At 45.4% G+C, this 26,750-nt stretch overlaps 2 protein-coding genes across 7 annotated transcripts in view; one reads left to right on the top strand and one right to left on the bottom strand.

Annotated features, from left to right (window-relative positions):
- KIAA1257 (KIAA1257 ortholog) overlaps positions 1 to 21,237 on the top strand; it is a 72,399-nt gene extending 51,162 nt beyond the window's left edge. For 2 of the 5 annotated variants that reach the window (XM_021069402.1, XM_013990112.2), the window contains exons 13-16: positions 17,018 to 17,182; positions 17,718 to 17,921; positions 17,993 to 18,143; positions 21,047 to 21,237. In XM_021069402.1, the coding sequence (XP_020925061.1) occupies positions 17,018 to 17,182; positions 17,718 to 17,921; positions 17,993 to 18,143; positions 21,047 to 21,081 (555 nt within the window). In that variant the 3' untranslated portion in view covers positions 21,082 to 21,237. Of the gene's footprint in view, positions 1 to 17,017; positions 17,183 to 17,717; positions 17,922 to 17,992; positions 18,144 to 18,911; positions 19,214 to 21,046 lie in introns of those variants that run through there. The other 3 variants (XM_013990109.2, XM_013990106.2, XM_013990113.2) reach the window with 2 other exon arrangements.
- ACAD9 (acyl-CoA dehydrogenase family member 9) overlaps positions 19,692 to 26,750 on the bottom strand; it is a 47,506-nt gene continuing 40,447 nt past the window's right edge. The window contains exons 10-18 of one of the 2 annotated variants that reach the window (XM_021069406.1): positions 26,084 to 26,154; positions 25,733 to 25,852; positions 24,484 to 24,612; positions 22,737 to 22,816; positions 22,080 to 22,206; positions 21,818 to 21,895; positions 21,278 to 21,406; positions 20,573 to 20,645; positions 19,692 to 20,153 (exon numbers count right to left, since the gene is read on the bottom strand). In XM_021069406.1, the coding sequence (XP_020925065.1) occupies positions 20,053 to 20,153; positions 20,573 to 20,645; positions 21,278 to 21,406; positions 21,818 to 21,895; positions 22,080 to 22,206; positions 22,737 to 22,816; positions 24,484 to 24,612; positions 25,733 to 25,852; positions 26,084 to 26,154 (908 nt within the window). In that variant the 3' untranslated portion in view covers positions 19,692 to 20,052. The remainder of the gene's footprint in view (positions 20,154 to 20,572; positions 20,646 to 21,277; positions 21,407 to 21,817; positions 21,896 to 22,079; positions 22,207 to 22,736; positions 22,817 to 24,483; positions 24,613 to 25,732; positions 25,853 to 26,083; positions 26,155 to 26,750) is intronic. The other variant, XM_021069405.1, reaches the window with a different exon arrangement.

The raw sequence follows: 26,750 nt of genomic DNA, 5'->3' as shown, positions 1-26,750 counted from the left end.
TTCTAGTGTTTGTGTAGTGGTAACTTAGTGTGGTTTTATGTGCATTGTGTAATCAGTAATGGTGTTGGATGTGCTTTTAATGTGCTTATTAGCAATTCATCTTCTTTGATGAAATATCTATTCATATCTTTAACCCATTTTAAAATCAGATTGTCTTATTGGATCGTAAGTGTTCTTTATATATTTTGATACAATTGCTTAGTCAGAAATATGATTTGTAAATATTTCCACAGTATCTTTGTCTTATATTTTTATCTTCTTAAATCATACAAGGAAAAGTTCTTGTAGTATAAAAGTTTTTAATTTTCATGAATCCCAATTTATCAATTTTTTCTTTTTCAGTCATGCTTTTGGTGTCATAGGTAAGAAGTCTGCCTAACCTAAGATCACACAAGGCATTTTTCCTATGCCTTATTTTAGGAGATTTATATTTTTAGCATACATTTATGTCTATGAATTTGACCAAGTTTTTTTTTTGTGTTTATGATGTAAAGGGGTCTAAATTCATCATTGTACATATGGATATCCAATTTTCTAGCACCGCTTCTCAAAAAGACTAGCTCTTCCCCCACTGAATTGCCTTGGCAATTCAAGAATCAATTGACCATAAGTTTAATTCTGGGTTGTTATGTTCCATCAATTTATATGCCTATCCTTATACCAGCCCCACATTATTTTGATTACTGTAACTTTATGGTCACTTTTGAGATTGGATTGTGTTAAGTCCTTTAAGTTCTTTTTTTTTTTTTTTTTTTTTTTTTTGGCTGCACCCATGGCATATGGAGGTTCCCCGGCCAGGGACTGAATCCAAGCCACAGCTGCCTTTGCCATAGTTGCAGCAACACCGGATCCTTTAACCCACCGTGCTGGGCCAGGGATCAAACTCACGCCTCCACAGTGACCCGAGCAACAGCTGTCAGATTTTTAACCCACTGCACCACAGTGAGAACTTCTGCTTTTCAAAATTGTATTTTTGGTCGTACACATTTCTGTATAAAGTTTAGGATCAGCGTGCCAAAAAAGCCTGTGGAGGTTTTCATGAAGGTTGTTATTGAATCTATAGATCAATCTGGGGAGAATGACATCTTCACAGTTTGGAAGTTGCTAATTTATAAACAAGAAAGGTCTCTGTTTTTATTAATTCTCCTTAAATTTCTCTCAGTAATCTCTGTAGTTGTCACTGTACAAATCTTACACTTTTGTGAAATGAATGCTATTATGAATTGAATTATTTTGTTCAATTTTTGGGTTCCTCATTGCCATAATACAGAGATACAGTGGCTTTTTATGTATTGCTCTTATGTCCTGCACGTTTTGAAACTGGGTCACCTCCCTCTTCCTCTCCAGTCTGGATACCTCCCTTCCTGTATATTAGTCTGCTCAGGTTTCCACATTGAAATAGCGTGGGCTGGTGTCTTAAACATCAGCACTCAATTTTCTCACATGCGGGAGGCTGTGATGCCCAAGATCAAGGTGCTAGGAAGAGTCAGTTTCCTTCTGAGGCCTCTCCTCTTCGCTTGTAGCTGGCCACCAGCTCGAGGTGTGTCACGCAGCCTTTTCTCTGTGAGCAGGTGTGTGAGAGTGAGAGGGCCAGCTCTCGGTACCTCTTCTCATGGGACATTAATCCTGTTAGATGTGGGCCCCCACCCTCATGACCTCATTTAACCTTATCACCTCCTCACACCAAATACAGCCACACTGGGGGTAGGAATGGAACATACAAGTTTAGGGGACGCATAGACATTACAGTCCGTAAGTCTCCCACCCCTCCTCCCCTTTGCACAACCTCCAGCCTCTAGGACAAAGCACGCTGTGGAACAGGAGAGCAGAGACGTGCTTGCCTGGTTCCTGATCTAGGGGGCGCACTCAGTGTTCTGCCATGTTCTCCCAGGCTGGATACAGGCTTGGGGGAGCGGAGCTTCATCAGGTTGAGGAAGTTCCCTTGTGGTCTTTGTTTTTCTCAGGAATAAATGTTGGGTTCTGTCCATTGCTTTTTTTCTGCATGTGTTGAGGTGCTTCTTGAGCTTTACTAATATGGCATATTGTTACTCGATGTTTAGATTTAAAACAGCCTTGTATTCCTGGGATAAACCCCACTTGGTTGGTCAGGGTGGATAATCTCTTTGTGTTGCTGGATTTGGTTTGCTAATATTTTGTGTTTTTCTTATGATATCTTTGTCTGCCTTTAGTGTCAGGGTAATACTGGCCCTGGAAAATGAATTGGGAAGTGTTCCCTCCTCTTTTATTTTCTGAAAATTTGTGAAAAGGTTGGTTTGCCTTCTTTCAGTGCTTGGTAGAACTAACCAGTGAAGTCATCTAAACCTGAGCTTGTCTTGGGAAAATTTTTAAATTTTATTGTATTTTTTGTTTGTTTGTTTGCTTTTTTTTTTCTTTTAAAGCCGTACTAGCTGTATGCGGAGGTTCCCAGGCTAGGGGTTGAATCGAAGCTACAGCTGCCAGCTTCTGCCACAGCCACAGCAATGCAGAATGCAAGCTGAGTCTGTGACCCTCATGGCAACATCAGATCCTTAACCCATTGATCAAGGCCAGGGATTGAACCTACAACCTCATGGTTCCTAGTCAGATTCGTTTCTGCTGCGCCACGAAGGGAACTCTGGGAAAAATTTCAAATTACTGTTTCATCTCTCGCTTATTATAAGTTTATTCAGATATTTGTATCTTCCTAAGACAGGTTTGGTAATTTGCATCTTTCTAGGTATTTTTCTCTTTCATTTCATCTAGTCTTTTTGGCATATAGTTATTCATAGTTTTCAAGAGAATACTCCTTTAATCCTTTAAATTTTGGTAAATCAGTGGGATATCTCCTCATTTCTGATCTTACTGATTTGTGTCTTTTTTTTTTTTGTTCATTCTAGCTAAGTTTGTCAATATTGCTTTTTTCAAAGAACCAGTTTCGGAGTTCATTTTTTTCCTTTGCTTTTCTATTTTCTAGTTAATCTATTTCTGCTCTAAACTGTATTATAACTCTCTTCCTTCTGCTACTTTGGATTTAATTTGTATCTCTAGTTCTTGAGAAAAGTTAATTTTTTTATTTATCTTCTTTCATATATGTATTTCAGCTATGAAATTTCCCCTAAATACTACTTTAGCTGCAACCCATAAATTTGGAAAGTTGAATATCCATTTTTCATTTACCACAAAATACTTTATAATTCCTATTGTGGTATTTGGAATTGTATTGCTTAATATTCAAATATTTGGAGATTTATCAGATGTCTTTCTGTTGATAATTTTTAATTAAATTTTGTTGTGACTGGAGAAGTATTTTGCATGATTTCTGTCCTATGAATGTATTGCATTTGTTTCATGGCCTAGCATATGTCTGCCCTCGGGCCTGAAAGGAGTATGTATTCCTTTGATGTTGAGAGGACTGTCATATAAGAGGCAGTCCCCATTAGTGGTTGAACTTTCTATTTCTTCAAGGCTGTCATTTTTATCTTATTGTATTTGGTACGTCTGTGTTTATAATTATGAAGGCTTCCTGATGAATCAACCCTTTAATCATTGCAGAATACCCCTCTTTGCTTTTAGTAACGTTTCTTGTCTTAAAGACCAATCTGTCTTATGTTAATGTTCCCGCCGCAGCTCTTGTCTCTGTTTTTCATTTTCCCCCACCCTTTTACTTTGAAAGTGTTTGTGTCTTTGATTCTAAAGTGTATCCTAGAGTTCCCATTGCTGCTCAGCAGAAACGAACTCGACTAGTATCCATGAGGACGTGGGTTCTATCCCTGGTCTCACATAGTGGGTTAAGGATCTGGCATTGCTGTGAGCTGTGGTGTATGTCGCAGACATGGCTTGGATCCCCTGTTGCTGTGGCTGTGGTGTAGGCTGGTGGCTGTGGCTCCATTTTAGACCCCCTAGCCTGGGAACTTCCATATGCCATAGGTGTGGTCCTAAAAAAATAAATATATAAAAATAAAGTGTGTCCTTTGGAGAGCATATAGTTGAATCCTTTCTTTTATTTTTAAATGCATTCCAACACTTTCTGCTTTTTGATTGTTATGTATACAATAATTATTGATATGGTAGGAATCATGTCTCCTAGGTTTTTTCTGTATATATCATGTTGATTTTGTTCTTCTGTTGCTCCTTGACTGCCTCCTTTTGTGTTGAACAGATATTTTTAGTGTACAGTTTTAATATTTTTATTGGTTTTTGTCTTTAAAAAAGTTATTTCTGGAGTTCCTGTTGTGGCGCAGTGGTTAACGAATCCGACTAGGAACCATGAGGTTGCGGGTTCGGTCCCTGCCCTTGCTCAGTGGGTTAACGATCCGGCGTTGCCGTGAGCTGTGGTGTAGGTTGCAGACGCGGCTCGGATCCTGCGTTGCTGTGGCTCTGGCGTAGGCCGGTGGCTACAGCTCCGATTCGACCCCTAGCCTGGGAACCTCCATGTGCCTTGGGAGCGGCCCAAGAAATAGCAAAAAGGCAAAAAATAAAAATAAAAATAAAAATAAAAAAATAAAAACAAAAAAGTTATTTCTTGGTTTCTCTAGGTTTTTTTTTTTCTGTAATGTGCTTCTTAATTTACCATAACCTAATCTTTACTTAAGATTATTACTGACTTAATTTGGGTAAAGTAGAAACTGTTCTATAATATAGAACATTTCCATTTTCTTCCCCTCCTTTGTGCTATTATTATCATACTAAATCTATATATGCAATAACCCCCAAAATATAATGCTACAATTAATTTATGCAGTCATATCTTTAAAAGTAGAGAAAGGAAAAATATATTTATATTTTATTTTATATTTACCCACATATTTATCTTTTCCAGTGAGATTTCATTCTGTAGATTCTAGTTACCATCTGGTGTCTTTTTGCCAGATTTTAAAGGCCCTCCTTTAGTATACCTAGTAAGGCAGCTCACTGCCAATAAGTCTTGTCTTTATCAGAGAATATCTCTTTTGAAATGATTTTTATTTTTTCCATTATAGTCGGTTTACGGTGTTCTGTCAGTTTTATACTGTCAGAGATATCTTTATTTCACCTTCATTTTTGAAGGGTGTTTTGCTTAATACAGACTCTTTGGTTTACACTTTTTTTTTCCTTTCACCACTTAGAAAATACCATTACACCAGCTTTTGGTCTCTATTGAATCTGACAAGTATTTAGCCATTCATCGTATTTTTGTTCCCCTGTACACAGTGGGCTTTTTTCCTTGCTATTCCTGAGATTTGCTACTTCCAAGGTTTTCTTATTATCTTTTTCTTTCAACTGTTTGATATGCCCAGATGTGGATTTCTTTATATTTATCCAACTTGGGATTCACTGAGCTTCCTAGATCAGTAGATTAACATTCTGGGTCACCATTTCTTCAAATTCTTTTTTTTCTGTTCCTCCTTCTCTCTTCCCCCTCTCCTATTTCATGTGTGTTGTTTCACTGGATGATGTCCTACATGTTTTTGGCCATGCCCATGACATGTGGAAGTCCCTGGGCCAGGGATCAAACCCACACCATAGCCAATAGTGCCAGATTCTTAACTTCTAGCCACTAGGGAACTCCTGAGGTTTTTTAAAAAATTTGTTTCTTCAGATTGGGTAACTTCTGTTGACCTATTTTCAATTCCAATTCTTTGTTGGCTCAAATCTGCTATTGAGTCCCTCTCGTGAATTTTGCATTTCAGTTACTGTATGTTCTAACTCCGGAATTTTCATTTATCTCTTAAAAATAATCTCTTTACTAATATTGTCTATTTATTTAATCATTGTATACTTTCCTTGAAGTTTTAGAATAATTTCTTTTAGTTTTTTTTTTCATAATAGCTTCTTTGACATCTTTGGTTACTAAGCCAACCTGCTGGACATGATTACTGCAGGTTGGCTTAGTAACCAAAGATTGATTGTCTACATTTTCCTATTTCTTTTCACACTCCCTATTTTTTATTCAAAAGTTGGTCATCTAAAATACCTTGCAACAACTTTGGATTCTGATTTCTCCCCCTGGTGGGGAGGGGTGGTTATTGTTTACTGCGTAACTTGCCTGTACTTAATCTGTCTCTTCATGGGGGTGTGGCTGGTGATAGCTCTGCTGGATTTTAGATGGTTTTTATTTATTTATTTTTGGTCATGCCCACAACATGCAGAAGTTCTGGGGCCAGGGATCGAACCCCGCCACAGCAGTGACCTGAACTGCAGCAGTGACAATGCCTGATCCTTAACCTGCTGAAGAACCAGGACACTCCAAGTTGTTTTTATTTTTAAGCCTGCCTTCCTTGAGGTCAGCGCTAGGTCTGCCTCACTTAGTGATCAGACAGCTGGTCAGAAGTCATGCTCAGACACCTTGAGCCAGGCAGGTTCCAGCCTTACCATTGGATCTTCTTGGGTGTGGGAGGGCATGCTCAGTCTGCTGCAGCTTGTACTTGCCTTTACGGCTCCTCTGCACGTGAAGGCAGCCTGTCTGCCAGGGAGCTGTGAGGAGCTTATCAAGGTCCTCCAAGGCCATCTGATATCCTGTATCTTCCTGTTAAATTCTGATTACTCTGCTGGCTTGTTGCTTGCCCCATCTAGGATTGCAACCTCTGTCCCACTGAGCACTGGTCCTCCCCTGTCCTTTTGCTTCTGAGAGGGCCATTGTTGCTTACAGTGGCTACACTCATGGGGTTCTTCAAGCTCTACCCCAACTCAAGTGAGCCTGTAATCAAGTATGCATCTCTGATTTTCATGACTTGCTCACATAAAAGAACAATGCTCTGACCACAGAGGTGGCAGGAATGAAACCAACTCCTACCGTTCAGTACAATTTTTTTTTCTTTTTTGCCTGCATCTGCAGCATATGGAAGTTCCCGGGCCTGGGTTCAAATATGAGCCACAGCTGTGACAACACCAGATCTTTAACCCACTGTGCCCAGGTGGGGATCCAACCCAAACCACCACAGATCCTTAACTCCCTGTGCCACAGTGGGAACTCCCAATTTTATGAATGAATGTTTCTGTTCTATGCCTTTGGACAGTTTCAAGTGGTTGCTTTTGACAGTTCTGTTGTTTCATCCTTGCTCTTTGAGGGAAGGACCGTACTCCCTACTCCACTGGACTACAAGTCCTATTGTCCTCCTGCCTAATTGTAACTTTCACTTATTTTTGTGTTTGCTACTATTTCTTGGGTCTATTCTACTTCATCATTTGTTATATATTTTTTTCCTTTTAGAAAGTGTTTGTGGACAATAAACTCAGAGTTTGCAGAGCCAAGGTCTTCATTCTGTCTTTGCACTTGACTAGCAGCTGAGCTGTTTTGAGGATTATAGAATCAAATCCCCATTCCCCCCACCACCTCCCAAACCCATTGCTTTCTAGAATCAGGAGTCTCAGGTAAGTCTGATGCCTATCTGATTAGTTTTCCTTTTTAGCTAAACTGTGATACCCTCTAGTCTCTAAAACTCTCTTGACCCCAGGTTCATATGTACCTGTGCAAGTGGGGACTAACTTAAAGGGCCTTCAACTACAATGTTTTCCTCTTAATTTCTACCTTTTTTTTTTTTTTTTTTTTTTTTTTTTTTGGTATTGAATTCCACTTTATCTTGCATTTCACTGATGTGATCTTTCATTTTGACCATTGTTAGTCACAACTGTTAATAGTTTAGAATTCTAAATAACATCATTTATTATTTTCAAGGATTTCTCATTATTCCCTGTGCTATTGTCACAAATGATAGTTTTGTTAATATTATTAAGATACATGTAAGTGTGTACTATCAAAAATAACAAAACCAATATATCTTGACCCACTCTCCAACTTAAAAAATTAAACATTATCGATATTTCGGTATTTCCCATGTGCCATTTCCCACTCTTACCTCTTAGCCATAAAAAATCACTATTCCAAATTTTATTTATTTTTCTCTATAGTTTTACTGCATATGTATATAATCTTGTGTGGTTTTCATTTCTGCTAAGTGTTAATGACATCCAACCATGTTTATGTAGGAATATATATATCTATGAGCATTTGTATTGTTATTTTGTTTTGCTATTTTAAACAATGTGATTGTAAACATGTTAACATATCTTTTCATTTAAAACATGCAACATTTTTTCATAAAATGCACACCTAGGATTAGGATTGTTGAGTAGTACTTCCAGTTGTCTGGATAATACTTTATAGTCAGATTTAAACCATTGCTAATCTAATGTGTAATAGTGTCTCAAGAAGGTTTTAATTTGCATTCCACTGTTTACTAGTGAAGTTGAATATATTTTTATAAACTTGATATCTTCTTTTATACAAACTCTTTCCTTTGGATTTTAGGTCTTGTTTTAATGTTCTTTTTTTTTTTTTTTTTTTTTTTTTTTTTGCCTTTTTGCCTTTTTGCCTTTTTGCCTTTTCTAGGGCCGCTCCTGCAGCATATGGAGGTTCCCAGGCTAGGGGTCGAATCAGAGCTGTAGCCACCGGCCTATGCCAGAGCCACAGCAACGCGGGATCCGAGCTGCGTCTGCAACCTACACCACAGCTCACGGCAATGCGGGATCCTTAACCCACTGAGCAAGGCCAGGGACCGAACCCGCAACCTCATGGTTCCTAGTTGGATTCATTTCTGCTGTGCCATGAAGGGAACTCCTGTTTTAATGTTCTTAATGCTATGCTAATGGTATTTATATATGGCATAAGTATCTTCTGGTGTCTGTCTTTTCACTCTCCTAATGCTGTCTTTTAATTGACTATAAGTTACTTTACATTTTGTAAATTTTCCATTTCTTCCCTTATGACTTAAATCTTTTACCTTAAGAAATCTTCTCCTGCCCTAGTGTCATAAAATTATTCTCTTTTTTCCTTCAAGATTTAACTTTTTGTTCATCTAGTTTAAATCTTTAGTCCATATGGAGGTTTTTTTTTTTTTTTTTTTTTGTATGAGGGCAGGAATTTCATTCCATTTCCTTCATATCATCAGTGGTACCCACACTGTGTGAAGAAGTCCATCCCTTCCTCAGTGATATGCACCGCCCAGTCTGTCAGATCAAGTAGAGTTGCTGTTTAGGCATGAATCTGTTTCTAGGTAACAGAGATATTTGTTGAAATTGCATTTATGAGTGAAATATTCTCTTCAAAGAACTAATGTTCTTTGTTGCCTTGATTTCTGTTGTACCTTTACTTTCTCCTTCATTGATTTCTGCTCTTATTACTTTCCTTTTTAAAAAAAAAACTATAGGAGTTCCCGTCGTGGCACAGTGGTTAACGAATCCGACTAGGAACCATGAGGCTGCGGGTTCGGTCCCTGCCCTTGCTCAGTGGGTTAATGATCCGGCGTTGCTGTGAGCTGTGGTGTAGGTTGCAGATGCGGCTCGGATCCCGCGTTGCTGTGGCTCTGGCATGGGCCAGTGGCTACAGCTCCGATTCGACCCCTAGCCTGGGAGCCTCCATATGCCGCGGGAGTGGCCCAAAGAAATAGCAAAAAGACAAAAAAAAAAAAACAAACAAACAAACTATAGATTTAATTTTTATTTTTTAAAATGCTTTTAAGCTTTTGTATAGTTGATTTACAATGTTGTGTTAAGGTACGGTGTAGAGCAAAGTGATTCATTTATATACACACACACATATATGTATGTGTATATACTTTTTCATTATAGGTTATTGGAAGATAGAGTATAATTTCCTTTGCTAGATAGAACTTTGTTATTTATTTCATATAAAGTAGTATATATCTGCTAATCATAAGCTAATTTATCCCTCCCCCACTTAATGCCTTTGGTGGCCATAAATTTGTGTCTGTGAATCTGTTTTGTAAATAAGTTCATTGGTATCATATTTTAGGTTCTATATATAAGTGATATCATGTATTTGTCATCTTACTTCACTTACTATGATAATCTCTAGGTCCATGTTGCTGAAAATGGCATTATTTCATTTTTTATGGCTGAGCAATATTCCATTGTATATATATATGTGCCATATCTTCTTATCCACTCCTCTGTTGATGGACACAGGTTGCTTCCATGTCTTGGCTATTGTAAATAGTGCTTCTATGAACCTTGGAGTATATGTATGTTTTTGAATAAGAGTTTTCTCTGGATATATGCTCAGTAGTGGCACTGCTTTGTCATATGGTAGTCCTATTTTTATTTTTTTGAGGAACCCCCATACTGTTTTCCATAGTAGCACCAATTTACATTCCCACACGCTCTCCAGCATTTATTGTAGATTTTTTTATGGTGGCCATTCTGTCTGGTGTAAGGCGATACCTTACTGTAGTTTTGATTTGAATTTCTCTAATGATTAGCATGTTGAACATTTTTTCATGTGTTATTTGGGCATCTGTATGTCCTCTTTGGTAAAATTTCTATTTAGGTCTTCTGCTGTCTTTCAATTGGTTTTTTCTTTTTTGTAGGGCTGAACCAGTGGCATATGGAGGTTTCCAAGCTAGGGGTTGAATTGAAGCTGTAGCTGCTGGCCTACACCACAGTCACAGCAATGTGGGATCTGAGCTATGTCTGCAACCTACACCACAGCTCATGGCAATGCCAGATCCTTAACCCACTGAGCAAGGCCAGAGATCAAACCTGCATCCTCATGGATGCTAGTCAGATCGTTAACTCCTGAGCCATGACAGAAACTCCTGTTTTTCAATTGGGTTGTTTGTTTTTTCTGTTGTTGAAATGTGTGAGTTGTTCATATATTTTGAAAATTAAACTCTTGTCAGTCATCTCATTTGTAAACATTTTATCCCAGTCCATAGGTGGTCTTTTTGTTTGTGGTTTCCTTTGCCACGTAAAAGATTACAAGTTTGATTAGGTCCCATTTGTTCATTTTTGCTTTTATTTCTATTGCTTTGGGAGACTGACCTAAGAAAATACGGCTACAATTTGTCAGAGAATGTTTTGCCTATATTCTCTTCTAGGAGTTTTGTGGTACCATGTCTTATGTTTAAGTCTTTAAGCCATTTTGAGTTTATTTTTGTGCATGATGTGAAAATGTGTTCTAATCATTGATTTACATATAGCTGTCCAGCTTTCCCAGCACCACGTACAATAGAGACTTTTTCTCATTTTGTATCCTTGCCTCCTTTCTCAAAACTAGGCGTGTGGGTTTACTTCTAGGCTCTCTATCCTGTTCCATTTATCTATATTTCTGTTTTGTGTCAATATTATGCTGTTCTGAGTAGTTTTGTAGTATTGTCTGAAGTCTGGGACGGTTATGCCTCCTGCTTTGATCTTGTCCCTCAGGAAAAGATCCATATAAATTTTATGATTCCATATAAATTTTAGGATTTTTTGTTCTGTGAAAAATGTCATGAGATATCTGATAGGGATTGCATTAAATCTGTAGTTGCTTTGGGTAGTAAGGCCGTTTTAACAATATTAATTCTTCCAACTAAGTTGTTCTTTCTCTAACTTCTTCAGATGTTTAGATAACTGATTTTTAGGTATTTACCATCTTATATTCATTTTGGTTATCGATATCCCATGGATATTAAGTGTATCTTCCAAGTTTTCAAACATTGTATGTTCATGATGACTCATTTAAAAATATTTTTCTCATTTTTAAAAGTTTTATTGAGGTATCATTGATTTTACAGTGTTGTAACAATGATTTTTAATTTCCACTTTTTTGATCCATGGATATTTAATATTGTTTAATTTCCAGGTACTTTCAGTTTTTTTTTTTTTTTTTTTTTTTGTCTTTTGTCCTTTTAGGGCGCGCTCACGGCATATGGAGGTTCCCAGGCTAGGGGTCTAATGGGAGCTACAGCCACAGCCACGCCAGATCTGAGCTGCATCTGCGACCTATACCACAGCTCATAGCAGCGCTGGATCCTTAACCCAATGAGCAAGGCCAGGATTGAACTTCAAACCTCATGGTTCCTAGTGGATTCATTTCCACGGCGCCACAACAGGAACTCCACTTTCAGATTTCTTATTCATCCATACCTTTAGTTCTTAAGTTCTTCCTTAATGCAGTTGTTATCAGAGAATAGATTCTGTATAATTTCTATCCTTTGTTGAGATTTGCCTTAGGGTCAGGGTGTGTCAATTCTGTTAAGTGTTTCAGTGTTCCTGAAAACACATGTATCCTGTAGTTACTGGTAGTGTTCTATATCCACTATGCCAATTTTTTCCCCAAATCTGTATCCTTATCTTTAAATCCTGTTTGTCTTTCTTTTATCAGTTATTAGAAAAAGTCTGGCAAAACCTCAAAGTAGGATTATAGATTTATTTCTTTCTCCTCTTATGTGCCTGCTTTTGCTTTGTATGTGTCAAGGTTATGCTTTAGATATATACAAATTTAGGACTATTTTATCTTATTGATTTGATCTTTTTATCTCTGGTAGTACTTTGTAGGTGTAAACATTAAAGTTAGTAAAATGCACAAATTTTAAGTGTACAGCCTCATTCCTCTTTATGTACCTAGGAAACCATTACTTAAACCAAGATGCAGAACATTTCTGTCACTCCATAATCATGTCCCTTCCCAGTTAATTAACCCCTGTCCTCAGTTCTATCACCTTATCATAGTTCTGCTTGTTGTTGAACTTCATTTAATGGAACCATAGAGCATGTATCTTTGCATTGGCTTTTTTTACTGCACATATGTATTTTGAAAGATTTATATTATTACCTACATATTTATTGCTAAGCAGTTTTCCATTGTGTATAGGTTTATCTACTCTCAAATGGATTTACATTAGTGTTGTTGTATCCAGGAGGTACTTTCTTGGGGGGGGGGCGGTAATTGTGAATAAAACAGCTATGAACGTTTTTGTACAGACCTTCATTTTTGGACCTGTAACTTTGTTCCTCTTGGGCATATACCTGGGAGTGAATTACTGGGCGAAAGGGTAAGCATTAACTTTTAACTGCTACGTTTCCAAAGTAGCTGTACCATTTTAAACTCCTACCAGCAAATACACGTGGGTTCTGTTTGTGCTGCAGCCTTGCAAACACTTGGATTTACCAGTCTTTAAAAATCTTAGCCACTCAGGTGAGAGGTACTGGTGTTGTATTTTGGTTTTAATGTGCTTTTCCCTGGTGAATTGTAATGTTGAGCAGCTGACATTTTGGCTATTTGGATATCTCCTTTTGTGAAGTGCCTGTTCAAATGTATATTCCTCCCCCCCCATTTTAAAGGAAATTGTGTTTTTCCCACTCCTATTTTGTTTTTTTAAAAATCCAGATGAAGTTGGTGTCAGTTACATGTATTACAAATATTTTTTTTCCAGTCTGTGGCTTTCATTTTCATTGCTTTAGTGTTGTATTTTGACAATGAGTGTTTAATGTATTTCAATTCATCATTTTTCTCTAGTGAGATTTCTCCTGGTAGAATGCTAGGTTGGCAGTTATTTTAACTCTTTAAAGATGTCATTCTATTGTCTTCCGATTTCCATTGTTTTCCTCCATTGTTGAAGTCAGCTGTCTTATTCTTGCTCTTTTGAAGATAATGTGCTTCCTCTGGCCGCTGTTGAAATATTTCTTTTTCTTTGGCTTTCAGCAATTTTACTATGATGTTCCTACGCTTTTTTCATTGTATTTGTCTTGATATGGGTTTGCAGAGCTTGCTGTTGAATCTATGACTTAGGTTTTAAAAATCTTCGGTCAGTGTTACTCTTGGGATATTATGCCTTCTCATATTCTAGCCACTTTTCTCTCTGGAATTCTAATGACAGGTTAGATATTTTCACCATAATCTATATCTTATACTACCTATGTATCTCACACTTTTACTTTTCTATCCTTTTCTTTCTGTGCTTCAGTCTGAATATTTTCAACACTCTATATTCTGCTCATTAATCTTTTCTTCTGCTGTATGTCCAGTTTCCTGTTAACCCACCCAATGAATTATAATTTTAACAATTATTATTTCTATTCTAGGAGTTCATTTGACTTTTCTATAGATTCCAGATATTTGGTTAAATCCTCAACCTTTTCATTTATATTCCTAATAACATAATCATAATTATTTAATATCCTTGTCTGATAGTTCTAGAATCTGAATTCCTTTGTTCTCATTTGCCTGCCTTTTCTCCTGGTTTTCATCACTTGATCCTGTTTCCTGGCATGTCCTAATTTTTTGTGTTTTTTTAGCTGAGCTGGAACTGACATATAACACTACATTGGTATCAAGGGTACCTCATTTGATATTTGTATATAATACAAAGTGATCACCTCAGTAAGTCGACTTAACATCCATCACATTGTTACACTTTTTACTTGATCTTTTAGGATGTATTCTCCTAGAAACTTTCAAATAAGCAAGGGTATTAACTGTAGTCACCACTGCTGTACATTACATTGCATGACTAATTTTATAATTGGAAGTCTGCCTTTGAACCTCCTTCACCTATTTGCTCACCTGCCTGCAAACACCACTCTTCTTTCTCTGTATCTATGAGTTTGTTGGGTGTTTGTTTTGGGGTTTCAGGGTTATGGTGGAGGGGCTTGTTTTTTAGATTCCACTACTGAGATCTTATGGTTGTGCCTATTTCACTTAACATAATTCTCCCTTTAATGTCAACCTATGTCCCTTTATCTAAAGCAGTTTTTCATATACAGCTTTTTGTTAGTTTTACCAAAAAAAAAAAAAAAAAAATCCAACCTGAGACTCTTTAGTTGGCAAGATTAACCCATTTACTGTTACTGCTGTTAACATTAGGCTTTTTTGGCTACTTCTTTCTTTTAAACTACACCTTTCCTGCTTTCTTTGTATAGATCAGATTTTCTTCTGCTGATTAAAAAAAAAGTTTGGGAGTTCCCGTTGTGGCACAGTGGTTAATGAATCTGACTAGGAACCATGAGGTTGTAGGTTCGTTCGATCCCTGGCCTTGATCAGTGGGTTAAGGATCCGACGTTGCCATGAGCTGTGGTGTAGGTCACAGAGGCGGCTCGAATCCTGAGTTGCTGTGGCTCTGGTGTAGGCCGGAGGCTACAGCTCCAATTCAGCCTCTAGCCTGGGAACCTCCATATGCTGCAGGAGCAGCCCTAGAAAAGGCAAAAGACAAAAAAAATAAAAAATAAAATAAAAATAAATAAAAAAATTAAAAGTTATAAATTTTCTCTTTATTTCAGGGTTATCTGAAAGACCATATTCACTTTTATTCCTACTGAATTCTGGAACTTGTTTTATAATAATTTACTTTATAAACATATATAGCACACTTAGAATCCTTTTACTGTCTCTTTGGTACACTACTCACCATCCATTTTGGAAAAAATTCTCTAGAACTGCATTTCTAAAAGGTTATCATATTTTACTTTCTCTGGTCCTTTTTAAACAAAACTTTACTAGGACACTGGACATACCTTGCTAACTTTGCCCAAATACTCCCGGGTTTTCTCCATTTTGAAATTTCTTCTGAGCATATTCCCAAAGGAAGGTATTTGTGTAAAACCTCTTAAGGTAAACCTGAGAGTATGCCCTCACAATTAAATGGACATTTGGGCTGGATATAAAATTCTGGGTTCTTTATCTTCTCATTTACCATACTGCTATCGTGGAATCTGACATTAACCTGTTAAGTTTTCTTTCCAAGTGGCCTACTCTTCTTCTCTGGAAGTTTTCAGGATTTGCCCTTAAGTTTCATTAATAGGGTGTCCAAGCTTGGAATTTTCCTTATCTATTCTGACACTCATTATTTCTTCAAACTTTCCTATTCTCACCTTCTGCCTTCTTTTGGAACTTCTATTTTTTGGATGTCACTGCTTCCTTTTCCATCCCCTAATTCAGGTTTTCTAATTTTATCCTGGTATTCAGAGCTGCTTTCTGGGAGCATGTCAAGCTGATTTCCCAGTTCCCTAATTCATTCTATAGCTCTATCACCTATCTTTAAGAATGGTGATCATATATATCTTATATCTTTGTCCCATCCCTTCCAGTAGTTTGGCTTCACTTGTGAACTTTTAATTGGACATACTAGTTACTGAGCTGTGAGTCCGATTCCCCAGCAGATCTCAGTCCTACATCAGCAGAGAATACCCGGTATCCTGAACAACTGTTGACTGTTCTTTGTTTTCATTTTACTGAGGAACTCTTTTGGTCAGAACTTCAACCTTAAAGCCTCAGGGAGAAGCAGCACAGGAGGACACTGTCTCCCTGGGTTATAATTCACCAGCTCTGAGTTTGGAAGGAGCAGGGGACTTATACTTTCATTAATGGCAGAACAGCCCTTCCACTGGAGACAACTAGGAACGCTGGACAAAATATTAAGCATTCTGATGAAGCTACATGTGGGCCCCAACAGACCCGAGCCTGGATAGCCCCTCATTCCAAGGCCCTTGGGCTGTCTCTGCCTCCAGCCTCTCTTGCTCCAACCAGAGGGTCCTGTTACCTAAATAGTTGTTCCTCCCCTGTGTATGAATCACAGGTTTACGTAAGCCTTCTCTTGATTACTCTGTACTTTTAGAATTCTCCAAATATTCTGAAGTCAAGATGCTGGGCTTGGCCTAAAGACAAGGAATCAAGAGCATCTTGAGCTAGGTGTTTTTGCTTTAATGCAAAAAAATTGTTATTTTGCAAATGAAGGGCAAGCTACAGTGCATGGTATGTAACAATTTATGAGATGTGGCAGTTCTTGCTCTTTCTGTCCTTTTTTGGTCCCAGCCACCTTTCCCTGCACCTTTGTTTCATCTTGTCTCTTCCCTCATTGCTGTTTTCATTCACAAAGGAAACCAACAGTCCATTTTTAGGCTCTGGAGAGAAGGGGTAACTCTATGAACTCAGCACTGAAAGGTGACCATGGTCCAGGACGGCAGTCCTTACTGCTTCAGTTCACGCATGTGCCACAAAAGCTTCAGCATCTCCCACCTCTGACCACCCGAGCCACAAACTCCACCTGCCAGGTGTTGTGTTCCATTTACAGTGTGCCTAGGCAAGCCTCCAGTTTCTGGTCCTCTGAACTCCGCTGTGGATAGTGAGGAATGGTCTTGAGGGTCCTTTGGCAGGGTTCCGTGATGCTCTCAAGAACTGACACCTGTACTGCAGCCACATCCAGGAGATCATCTTGTTGGAATATGCACTGGCAATTGGTGGTGAGTGGGCCTCATATGGGTAATGGCTGGTGTCTTTCTCCAGAAAAACATCACAGGGGCCTACCAGGTCATCAAGAAGCCCCCCAAATCAGTGGTGAAGGTGATTAGGATCACAGCCCCTGCCAAAGATGCTGTCTATAACTACAGCATCCAAACCCTGAATTCTGCAGAGCTTGCCAAGAAGGAGCTGTACCGAGAGATGGGCAAGGTAAGGCCCAGGATGGGGAGCAGCCAAGCGCCTGCACTCCCAGCAGGAGGATGGGGGATCCAGCCAGCTCCTTTCTCTCTGTCCATGCTGCCTGGATGTCAGCAGCGGTCTCCAGTGTGTGTGGGGGGCGGGGGGCGGGGAGCAGACTGGGTTTCAGAGACTGTGAGACAGGCATCTTGTTGCCACCAAACATGAACCCTCTATACCCCAAGGTGATTCCCAGAGGTCCTCAGTGCCTGCCCAGGTGTGTGTGGCTGCACTCTGCAGGTTTCTGGCCTCTCGGCAGCCGTTTGTCACTTGTGAAGTGCTGCTGAATCAGGAGAGAAAGGCTGTGTTTAGGCTTCCAGCATTGGCCACTTCAGAAAAGGGCTTCTGTCAAAGTGGACAGTGGCGTGACCCTGACAAGGCTGCTACACATTAATGGTCATGCATCCTGCATTAGGTACTGTCATCAGGCCCCTGGAGAACTGAGGTCAGTCAGCCCTATCCAGGTCTGCTGCCCGCCTGTCCACACTGAGTCTGCCCTCGTTTCCAGGAGCCGAGGAAGAGATTTACATACTCCCAGAACTACCTCTCAGCCATGGTGGAGCCTCAGGATACAGAGGAAGAGAAGAGAAAAGCCATGAGGAAATCCCGCCAGGCCTGGCTCACACCGAATGGATTCCAAGTGGTGGGTCTTCACAGCATGGAATGGACCCCTCACCTGGGGCTGCTGCCGCCCATTGATGCCACCACAGAGGTTAGTGGAAGGGGCGGGGGCTCAGTGGGGTCCCCAGGGGCCGCCTCCTCACCCACTGCTCCCTGACGTAGGAGTGGAGGGAAAAGGCACTGTTTGCTAATGTGCTGGAGCCAGTGCTGCATCGAGAGAGGTGGTGCTGGGACCGCCGCCACCAGGACTTCGACCTGTACACACAGCCACCACCTTTCCTGGAGCTGCCCCCACCTCCGAAGCCCAGAACAGGTAACAACAGCCTCTGTGAAGCTGGCCTCCTGGTGCCATGGGCAGGCAGCAGCTGTGTGCTCTGCCGTGGACACTCACCCTCCATGCTGGAAATAAAGGTTCACATAGAACGCTGCGCTGGGACTCTAGCTGCAACTGGATTAGGCATGTGCCATGTGACAGCAGGCAGGTCCCCTTGCAGCTCCAGGCCAGTCTCTTAGCTCTAAAGGGAGGTGTTGGAAGGGAGTCTGAGGGCTGAGTTTCTACTGTGCTGCCCACAACCAGCCTCTGGAGGCCTGACCAACAGCCAGGGATTGAGGCTCTGGGCTTCAGTGGTCCATCCAGCTTGAGACGCTGCAAGCTATCCCTCTGTGTGGGGAGGAGTCTGGCCTCTGAGTCCTATTCATCCTTCTGTTTATGAGGAGGGAACCACAAAATCATTTGTAGGTTGATAGAGAAATTGGAGCCAGAACCTTTGTTTGGGGAGAGAAATTGGAGCCAGAACCTTTGTTTGGGGAGGAAGAGGAGTTTATCTGGCAACAAGGTTGGCCAGAGCCACCTTCCCTAGGAAGTCAGATGGGTTAAACCATGGGTTTCTTCCTTGCCCAACTCCCAAGGGAGCTGGGAGCTCTGTGAAACAGGAGGACATGGACTTGGTCTGTTTCCTGCCTGGATCTCCCTGCCTCCCTTCAGCACAGGCTCAGGTGCCCTGCTACCTGGTGGTGGATCCCAGGCTCAGAATTACAGTCACGTCCATGGGCCTTCCCTGACTCCCCTCCCTACACACAGCACAGGTAAGAAAGCCTCCGGTAGAGCAGGGGAGAAGGGAGACATGGAACCAGTGGCCTGATGTTTTACATTCAGTTGGACACAGAAAACCTGCTGCAGACGTGGCTCCATGCGGCCTTCTGTCCCCGCACTGCAAGAAGACACGTGCTCTCTCCTCTGTGCAAAGTGCCTCCCTGCCAGCAAGACACTGTAAAAACTAAGGGTTTCGCTGGCAAGTTGTTCATCAAGTCACTGTGTTTGTAAGCTTCCACCTGTGGAAGATTAGCTCTCACCTTTGAAGATGAGGTGCCAGAGGCTCAGCCCCACCCCCAGAACCAGCACAGCTCTCGAACCGGTTCCCATCACCCCAGCCAAGGCAGAATCCTACCTGGAGGAGGGGGAGAGCCTGGCTGCTGGCTGTGATGGGCTTTCTGGAGCACAGACCACCCAGGAACCAGACCAAAGCCTGAAGCCTGCCAGGTGAGCATGCTGGGACCTGGACACACAGAGTCCTGCTCGTGCTTCTGAAAGACGTCTCTTGTCCCCATGACGAACAAGAGGAAAGCCCAGCTGGGAGCAGCATCTCTTGCCACAGACCAGCAGCTTTACCTGGAAAGGACCAATGGCAAGGGCTCCTGACCCTACAGCTGTCACCAGAGTGTGGATCTCTCAGGGTCAACTTGCCACGTGCTAAAGGCTGGTTGTGAGGAAACACATGCCTAGTATGGCAAATGCTAAACTAACAATTGGTGCCGTTTTACACTCTCTTTGTTAAAGAGTTCTCGTTGAACATATTTTAAGTGCATTTTGCTTCTAGTTTAAAAGAATGACACATACGGATTCCAGGTGATGTATGAACTGCTTCTTGAAGCGGCTACCCTGCCTGAGGCATGTCCCTGCCAGCCCAGGCCACAGAGGGGGTGGTACAAGCCTGGTCCCACCCTGAGTGGGGTGGCAAAGGGTGTCCCTTGAGCTAGGGAATCTCAGCAGTTCTCACTCTCCCAGAAGCCACGTGGAGTCTGGTGGGATGTCAGGCAGCAGTGCCCCCAGGTCAGGGGCTGGAGGAGAAATGGTCAGCCTTTAAGGACCCAAGTTCTCTGCCTTCTGGAAAGTGTGAGCGTGTCCAGGGGCAGGTGGCAGCAGGGGACACTGTCCTTCCACTTCAGGACATCCGGTCCAGAGGGTGGGCACAGATGTAGGCTCGCTTCTCTAGGACCTGCTGGGACACTTTCTTGATCTGTTCGTCTAGATTTTCTGGAGAACCTGGGAGAGAAGAGAGTGGCCTTTCTATGTTGTGCAGTTTTTCTAACCACATAAGGCCACTGCTAGGAGGGAGTGCAGAGGTGACAGCTCCTCCCCAGGAAGTGATTCTGGGCCTCAGGGAGAAGAGGGGATAAAAAGCCCCCCTCAGCAATTCAAGCCTGTCAACTCCCCTTCCGCCGCAGCCACCATAGCAGGAGCTAACAGCCCTTCAGCACAGAGGGGCCGCCAGAGCCCAGAGGGCACAGAACCCTGTGCTCCTCCCTGGGTGGGTCAGATGGGGCGCAAGGAGTGAGGAGGCCAAAGCCAACACCTGCCGCACCTGCTGTGTGCGCTCCTGCTGGCAGCCTCACTTGGTGCAGACATCTGTGGGCACAGTGCCCTGGGAGCCCCGTTCCCCTGTCCCCAAGCCACCCACTTACATTTGTCCAGCTGGGACAGGGTGAAGAGATTCTGGTGATAGGCTTCCGTGCAGAAGATGTTGGTCAACAGAACCTGGCAGGACCCAAGGCATAGAAGTGGCTGCTGAGGACTCAGATCTCTGGGCCTTAGGACACGCCCCCACCCGCCCCCGCCCCCGCTTGACTTTCGAGCCTCTGAAGACAGTCTGTCAGCCAAAGTAGGCAGCTTGGCCAGAGTCAGGCCATGGCCTTAGATTCTGATTCCAGCCTGAGCCAAAGGGACTCTGTCTCCAGGGCAGGTCACTCAACCTCCCTGAGCCTCCATTTCCCCCTCTGTGGGAGGGAATCATAATTCCCACAGCTCCGGGCTTCTCAGACCAAAGTGCGTCAAGACACGCGTGTACACAGCAGGTGCTCAGGCTGCACTGCCCACCAAGAGATGGGGTGAGGGAGCTGGATGTGGGGCCCCGCCACTCACCCTCCCTCTTCTCTCAGGCAGGAAGATGAAAGGCAGTGGCCTCATGTCCTGAGCAGCAAGGACCTGCCCATCAGAGCTGAGAGCACTGGACACAGCCACAACTCTCCAGGTTCGCCTTCATCCCTCTGGGGACATGACCCTGGACTCGCACAGCAGCCCCCTCCCCCCACAACCACCACATCTGATTAAAATGCAGCATGACAAGCCAGCAGGGAAGCTGCCTGTGGGGAGAAGCGGGGGGCTCTCACCTCGTGGTCATGGTTCCGGAGCCCCATGCGGATGGAGCGGGTGGCCCGCGACAGCACAGCCGTCATGCCATACAGGTTGATGAGGACGTTGGCCACTCGCTTCAAGATCAACTGCTCCTCCACGATGGTCTGGGAACAGAGGGCAGGGTGGAGACTCGCCACCTGGGACCTCCTCACACAGGCCCTGCCCTGGGCCCCTCTGCCGTCTCTGAGCTTCATGCACTGCCCTCCCCTCGGGCTGTGGGAGGCTGGCTCCCGGCGGCTCTGTGCAAATCTGGGCAGAAGTCAAGACAAGTCCATGTCCCGGACACCTGGCTGAGACTAGAAGCCAGGGCTTAAAGTCACTTCAGCAGCAAGAACCTCACAGAACAGGTCCTGAGATTCAGGCCCAGGTAGGGCTGCCTGTCCTGCTCCAAGAAGCCTCTCTGCACCCAGAAGATGCCCTCCCAGCAGGGGTCTCCCAGCCCTCCATGGAGACCAAGATTCCCTCCTAGGCTTGGTCCCACTTGGATGTTGGCGCATCTCCCTGACCCCAGGTACCTTGCCAAAGCGAAGCAGCAGCATCTCCACTGTGCGGCCGAAGTAGTACACGTTCTCCTCGAGCTTGTGGGCACCGTCCTGTGGGCGGGGGGCTCTGCTCAGCATGGTCCTCCCGCAGTCTCAGGCCCTGCTACCAGGCTGGGCCCTTCTCCACCCGGACAGGGCGGAGACGGGGCATCAAGCAGCCCTCCCCAAAACCCCCGTTGCACCTCTTCTGGGAAGGGGACACCGATGGGGATGTCCACCTGCTGGGCCCACTCACCGCAACACTGGGGTGCACAGCTCCAAGCTTCCCTGTCAGCCCCAGGTCTACGGTTCGGCCAAGGGAGTCCCGAAGCCTCCGGCCAACGGTCTCCATGACGGTGGTCACATTGCCCCGTTTCAGCTCCCTGCAGGGAGCCCACGGCCCTGTTAGCTGAGGCATCAGTGCTCAAGCTCCCTGACTATGCACCCAGAGGGCCGACTCAGGACCCACGAGGCCCTCCCCCCACCAGCCCTCAGGGAGCAGCCATCTTTGACACGGAGGACTGGGTCAGGCCAGCTTCCAGGTCATCCTCCCCTGCAGGGCCTGGGCTCCAGCAGGATCGCCAACTGTTGCTGCCCCAGGATGGGGGTTGGGAAAAGAGACACTGGTCCTGCGTCAGCCTTGGAGCCACTGCCTGTTTGGGGGTCGCCTCTCACTGCCCAGGTTCTGAAAGTAGCTCCCTGCCCCATGGGAGTGGGAGCTGCAGGGAACGGGGGCAGTGTGACTGTGCGGCAGGGGACAGGGCCCGTCCCCTCCCTCCAGCCAGCCAATGATAGAGCTGAGCACTGCAAGCCTGCGCGGCCTGGTCCCCGGATGAGGCAGCCCCCTCCTCCTGCTGCACTGGACGGTTCTGCCAGGCAGGGGGACCCAGGGGACGGTGGAAGTGGCACCTACTTGACCCTTGCAGTCAGGGCGCGCCCGGCGTGCTGCAGGCCTGTCAGGGCGATGTACATCCGGAGAATCTCGTTGGTTCCCTGTGGGCAGCGTTCCCTGAGTCAAAGGCTGCCCCCAGCAGGGCAGCCCTAGCAGTGCATGTGTGTGAGAGGCTAGGCCAGGTACTGCCTGCTAACTCTTTGAGAGCAGCCAGGAGCAGGGCTGTGAGCAGGGGCAAGGGCGACACGCAAGCTACTGCCTCCACAGGATGGGGTGGAGGGGCTGACCAGATGGGACCTACCACCTCCTACGCCCACTGTATGTGGGTCATTTCTTTCTCCAAGTTTCTTATTTTAAGGGGAGAAACAGTGTTCCCTGGGTAGTGGGGGGGGGGTGCTCAGATCACAGTGAGTGCTGGGCAGACCCCAGGCCAGGCTTCTCAGGGAAGCAGCTGGCTGCTCCCTAGTGTCAGGTTCAATGCCCAGGAGGCCAGCTGTTCCCTGATGCCATCCCCAGACACCGCCCCTACCCCCGTGAGTCATCCAACCCGAGGAGGCAGGCCCATGGTGCACAACAGTGCTGGGAGTCAGAGAGGCAGGGGCTGAACCAAAGCCACACAGCCAGGCTGCACCACAGTCGTGAGGCTCCAATGGGAAAGGAAGGGGGCGCGAGTGTGGAGGTCTCCAGGCTGCATGGCTTTACAGGCCTCAGAGTGCCCTGAACTTGAGGGCCGCCCCGCCCCCGGGCTCTCAGAGCTCCTGAACACCTTCTGACCACCCCACCCAGGCCAAGGGGAGGGGCCTTGGGAGGAGCAGTGCTGGGGCAGCAGGGAGGGGACAGGGAAACTGCATCCACGTCCTGGCTGTCCTCTGAAGGAGAGGACCTAGGACTGGGACATGTGGGGGTCACAGGCCACATGAGGTCTTCCCCTTGGTAGGGGAGCACCCTATGCCCAGGTGCCCAGCTTTACACTCGCCCCAGGGGCTGCCTCCCTATGCCTCCATCCATCCTAAAACCCTGCGTGGCCTCTGGTCACACCTCTGCAGCCCATCCCCCCAGGGAGGCTTGGGGAACGTCCCAGAGCAAATGTACACTCGCCATTCTCTGCTCTGCACTTTGTTACAGCTTCTCCACCCTCACAGTAAGATGCAAACTGCTCTGCTTCACAGCCAGGCTCTTCTACCACTACTTACTCGCCTTCCCGTCCAGCCCCGCAACAGGACTGACTGCTGCTCCCTCCGTCCACCAAGTGCCAGCACGCTGCATTCCCCTGCCCTCCCCTAGGCCTGGTCAAAACCCTTTCTACCTCCACGGCCAAGTGTACCTGCTTCCTGAGACCCCAGCCCCTTGGGGAGGAGGTGCACCTCTGCCCGCCCCCACACTCTGGAGTTATCTTCTGTCAGCACAATCACACCTCCAGCGCCCCAGAGGCGTCTCCCTGCCCATCCCCTCCCTTCCATGGACAGCCAGAGGAGTCCTGGGAACGCCCTTGGGCAGAGCTGTCAACACTCTGAGAAGGAGGCCCTGACCCAGAGTGGGCTTTAAAGGCAGGATCTAGCCTCCAGGGGAAGCTCTCCCTTGCCCCACCACAGCCAACACAAGCAACTCTGCAGAGACCTGTGGCAGTCGGCCTGTGGGGATGGGCTCTCAGCCTCCTCCCCTGCAGGACGGGGTCCAAGCAGGGTGGGGAGGAGGGTCAAGTTGGGGGATGGGTGGGCGCCAGCCAGCATGGTCCTTGGTGAGGCGTCTGTGGGGGCGGGGCACTCACCTCGAAGATGAGGAGGATACGGCTGTCACGCAGGAAGCGCTCATACGGGTAGTCCTTCATGTAGCCTGAGCCCCCAAGGATCTGCAGAGCCTCGCTCACGCACTGCCAGGCGCCCTCTGAGCTGAACACCTGCCATGGGCCGGGGCTAGGTCAGCATGTGGGCATGGGAGGAGGCCCACAGCCAGGGGCTGGAGGCTGCAGACCGAGTGGAGGCTGGGTGCAGAGAACTGGGCTCTGGGATGAGAGGACAGGGCAGAAGCCCTGATGGCCACATCTCACCAAGGCCCCAGCAGGTCCTTGTCCCTCCACCACATGATCACCCTCATGACTCTGGATGCCTGGGTGGAAATGCCCCATCAACCCCTTCCACACCTGCAAAAACGTCTGGCCTCTTAATACCCACCTCAGATTTCACCTCTTCCAGGAAGCCTGACCCACACCCACCCAGCCCCATCCCCCTGCTGCTCACTCTGTACATGGCAACTCTTTGGCTGGACACCTGGCCCTATGTGGCCAGTGTGTGTGTGTCCACATCCTGAGAGCACAGACCAATACGCTCAGCTTCAGGCTTAGCCCCGCAATAGGATCTGCTGACAGCACCATTACTGCCATAGTTGTCAAGGGTGATGAGAGTTGGGGTGGTAAAGCTCCTCCCCAGTACCAAGGTGCGACACAGGGAGAAGCATGAAAACAATTAAGTTATGTATGATTCCAAACCTTTCAGCCAGGTTTTCCTACCAACACCAGAATGTTCACTTCTGTTTCTCTCAAGACTTGAATCCCAGAGACCAGTTTAAAAACAATTATGGAGAACCAAAGCAGGGTTGCTATCTTTCATACTATCGCCAAAAAATGACTACCCCCAAAATGAAACAGAGCACAGAAAACCCTGTGGTATTTACTTAGATCAACTGTTTCATAAAAAGAAGTTGTGATACCAGGACGTAGGATACTCAGAACAAGATGATCTTTCCCAAAGAAGCCCTGCTGCTTTTTATGCGGATATGAAGTTACTATGCATGGTCTGAATTTCTCCTTGTGCTACGATGGTGATCGATGGGTGACAACCTGGCACGAACTGGCCTCCCATGTGCTGGGCACGGTCTTCTGTGCCCCAGCCCCACCCCCTACTTCTCTGCTCTCCCCGCTGTGTCCTGGGGTGCCTGGCTTCATGGGCACACCATAAATACCAGAGTAGCAATGGACTAACGGGGAGAGGGAGATGGCAGGCAGCATGTGCCAGGGTTACCTTCACTATGGCGGCTTCGATGGAACAGTCAGGAAACCCAGGCTGGTCCAACATCCCTGCCGTGAGGTAAGCCATACTTTCCATCACGTAAGCCTTCTGAGCCATCAAGGCAAACTTCTCCTGGAGTGTTTTGGAAAAAAACACAATCAAGAACTTGCTTGTGCTGAGACCCGAATGTGCCAATCAGCAGAACAGGTAGTTTGGACCAATTAATCCCTGGTGTCCAAGAGCACCAAGCCCGGCACTTGTGGAAGGGGGCCGTGTGCCCACGAGCAGCAGCAGTACAGACCCCCACAGTGCGCTTTCAATCCACGCACTGGAGCCAGCCGATGCCCACTCAGCCTTCTGTACCTGAATCAATCCAAACTCGCTGAGGGTCCTGTTGAACTGTTTCCTCGTGCAGGCGTACTCGGCAGTCATTTCTGAAGTAGAGCACAGTTATTGAAAAGAACCGTTTTCTAGTTGTCCTAGGATGATTTCCAAGGCTGGAAATATGAGCAGCAGTCTGCTGAGACCAAACACCCTGAAAGAGCCCTGCCTTCCAGCATCTCTGAGTCAAGGGGTGACTGTCATCTCAGAGCGGCATCCAGAGTGGGGACAGTAGTGGGGGCAAGGGCTGCAGCAGACAGGTACCCGGCCTTCACCCTCACCAGCTGAGTCTGGGCCAAGTGGCCTCCTGTCCCTCGACAACATCTCTGACCTCCGAGCAGCAGCCACAGCCATGGGATGCAGGTGTAGGGCACCTGGCACAGAGCAGAAGCAATGCCCTGCACAGAGGAGCAGGCCAACACCCACATGTGGGTTCAGAAGGCAGCAGGAGGGCGGCTTGTGTTGATCACTTGAGCCCATGACTTCCATGTGTACAGCTGAATGCACTGTCGTAGCCTGGTGGCTCTGAAGGCACTGCATGCTCCAGCAGTCACCACTTTCCAACCCTTCCCAGTGCCCCCCACCCCCCCAGCCCAGGCACAAACTTGTCCCACATCGGGCTCAGAAAGGAGACGGGCTCCCACACTCC

Source organism: Sus scrofa, chromosome 13 (genome assembly GCF_000003025.6).
Source record: "Sus scrofa isolate TJ Tabasco breed Duroc chromosome 13, Sscrofa11.1, whole genome shotgun sequence".
NCBI lineage: Eukaryota > Metazoa > Chordata > Mammalia > Artiodactyla > Suidae > Sus > Sus scrofa.
The sequence above is the reverse complement of the archived record's forward strand: the minus strand, read 5'-3'. Positions and strand labels throughout refer to the sequence as shown.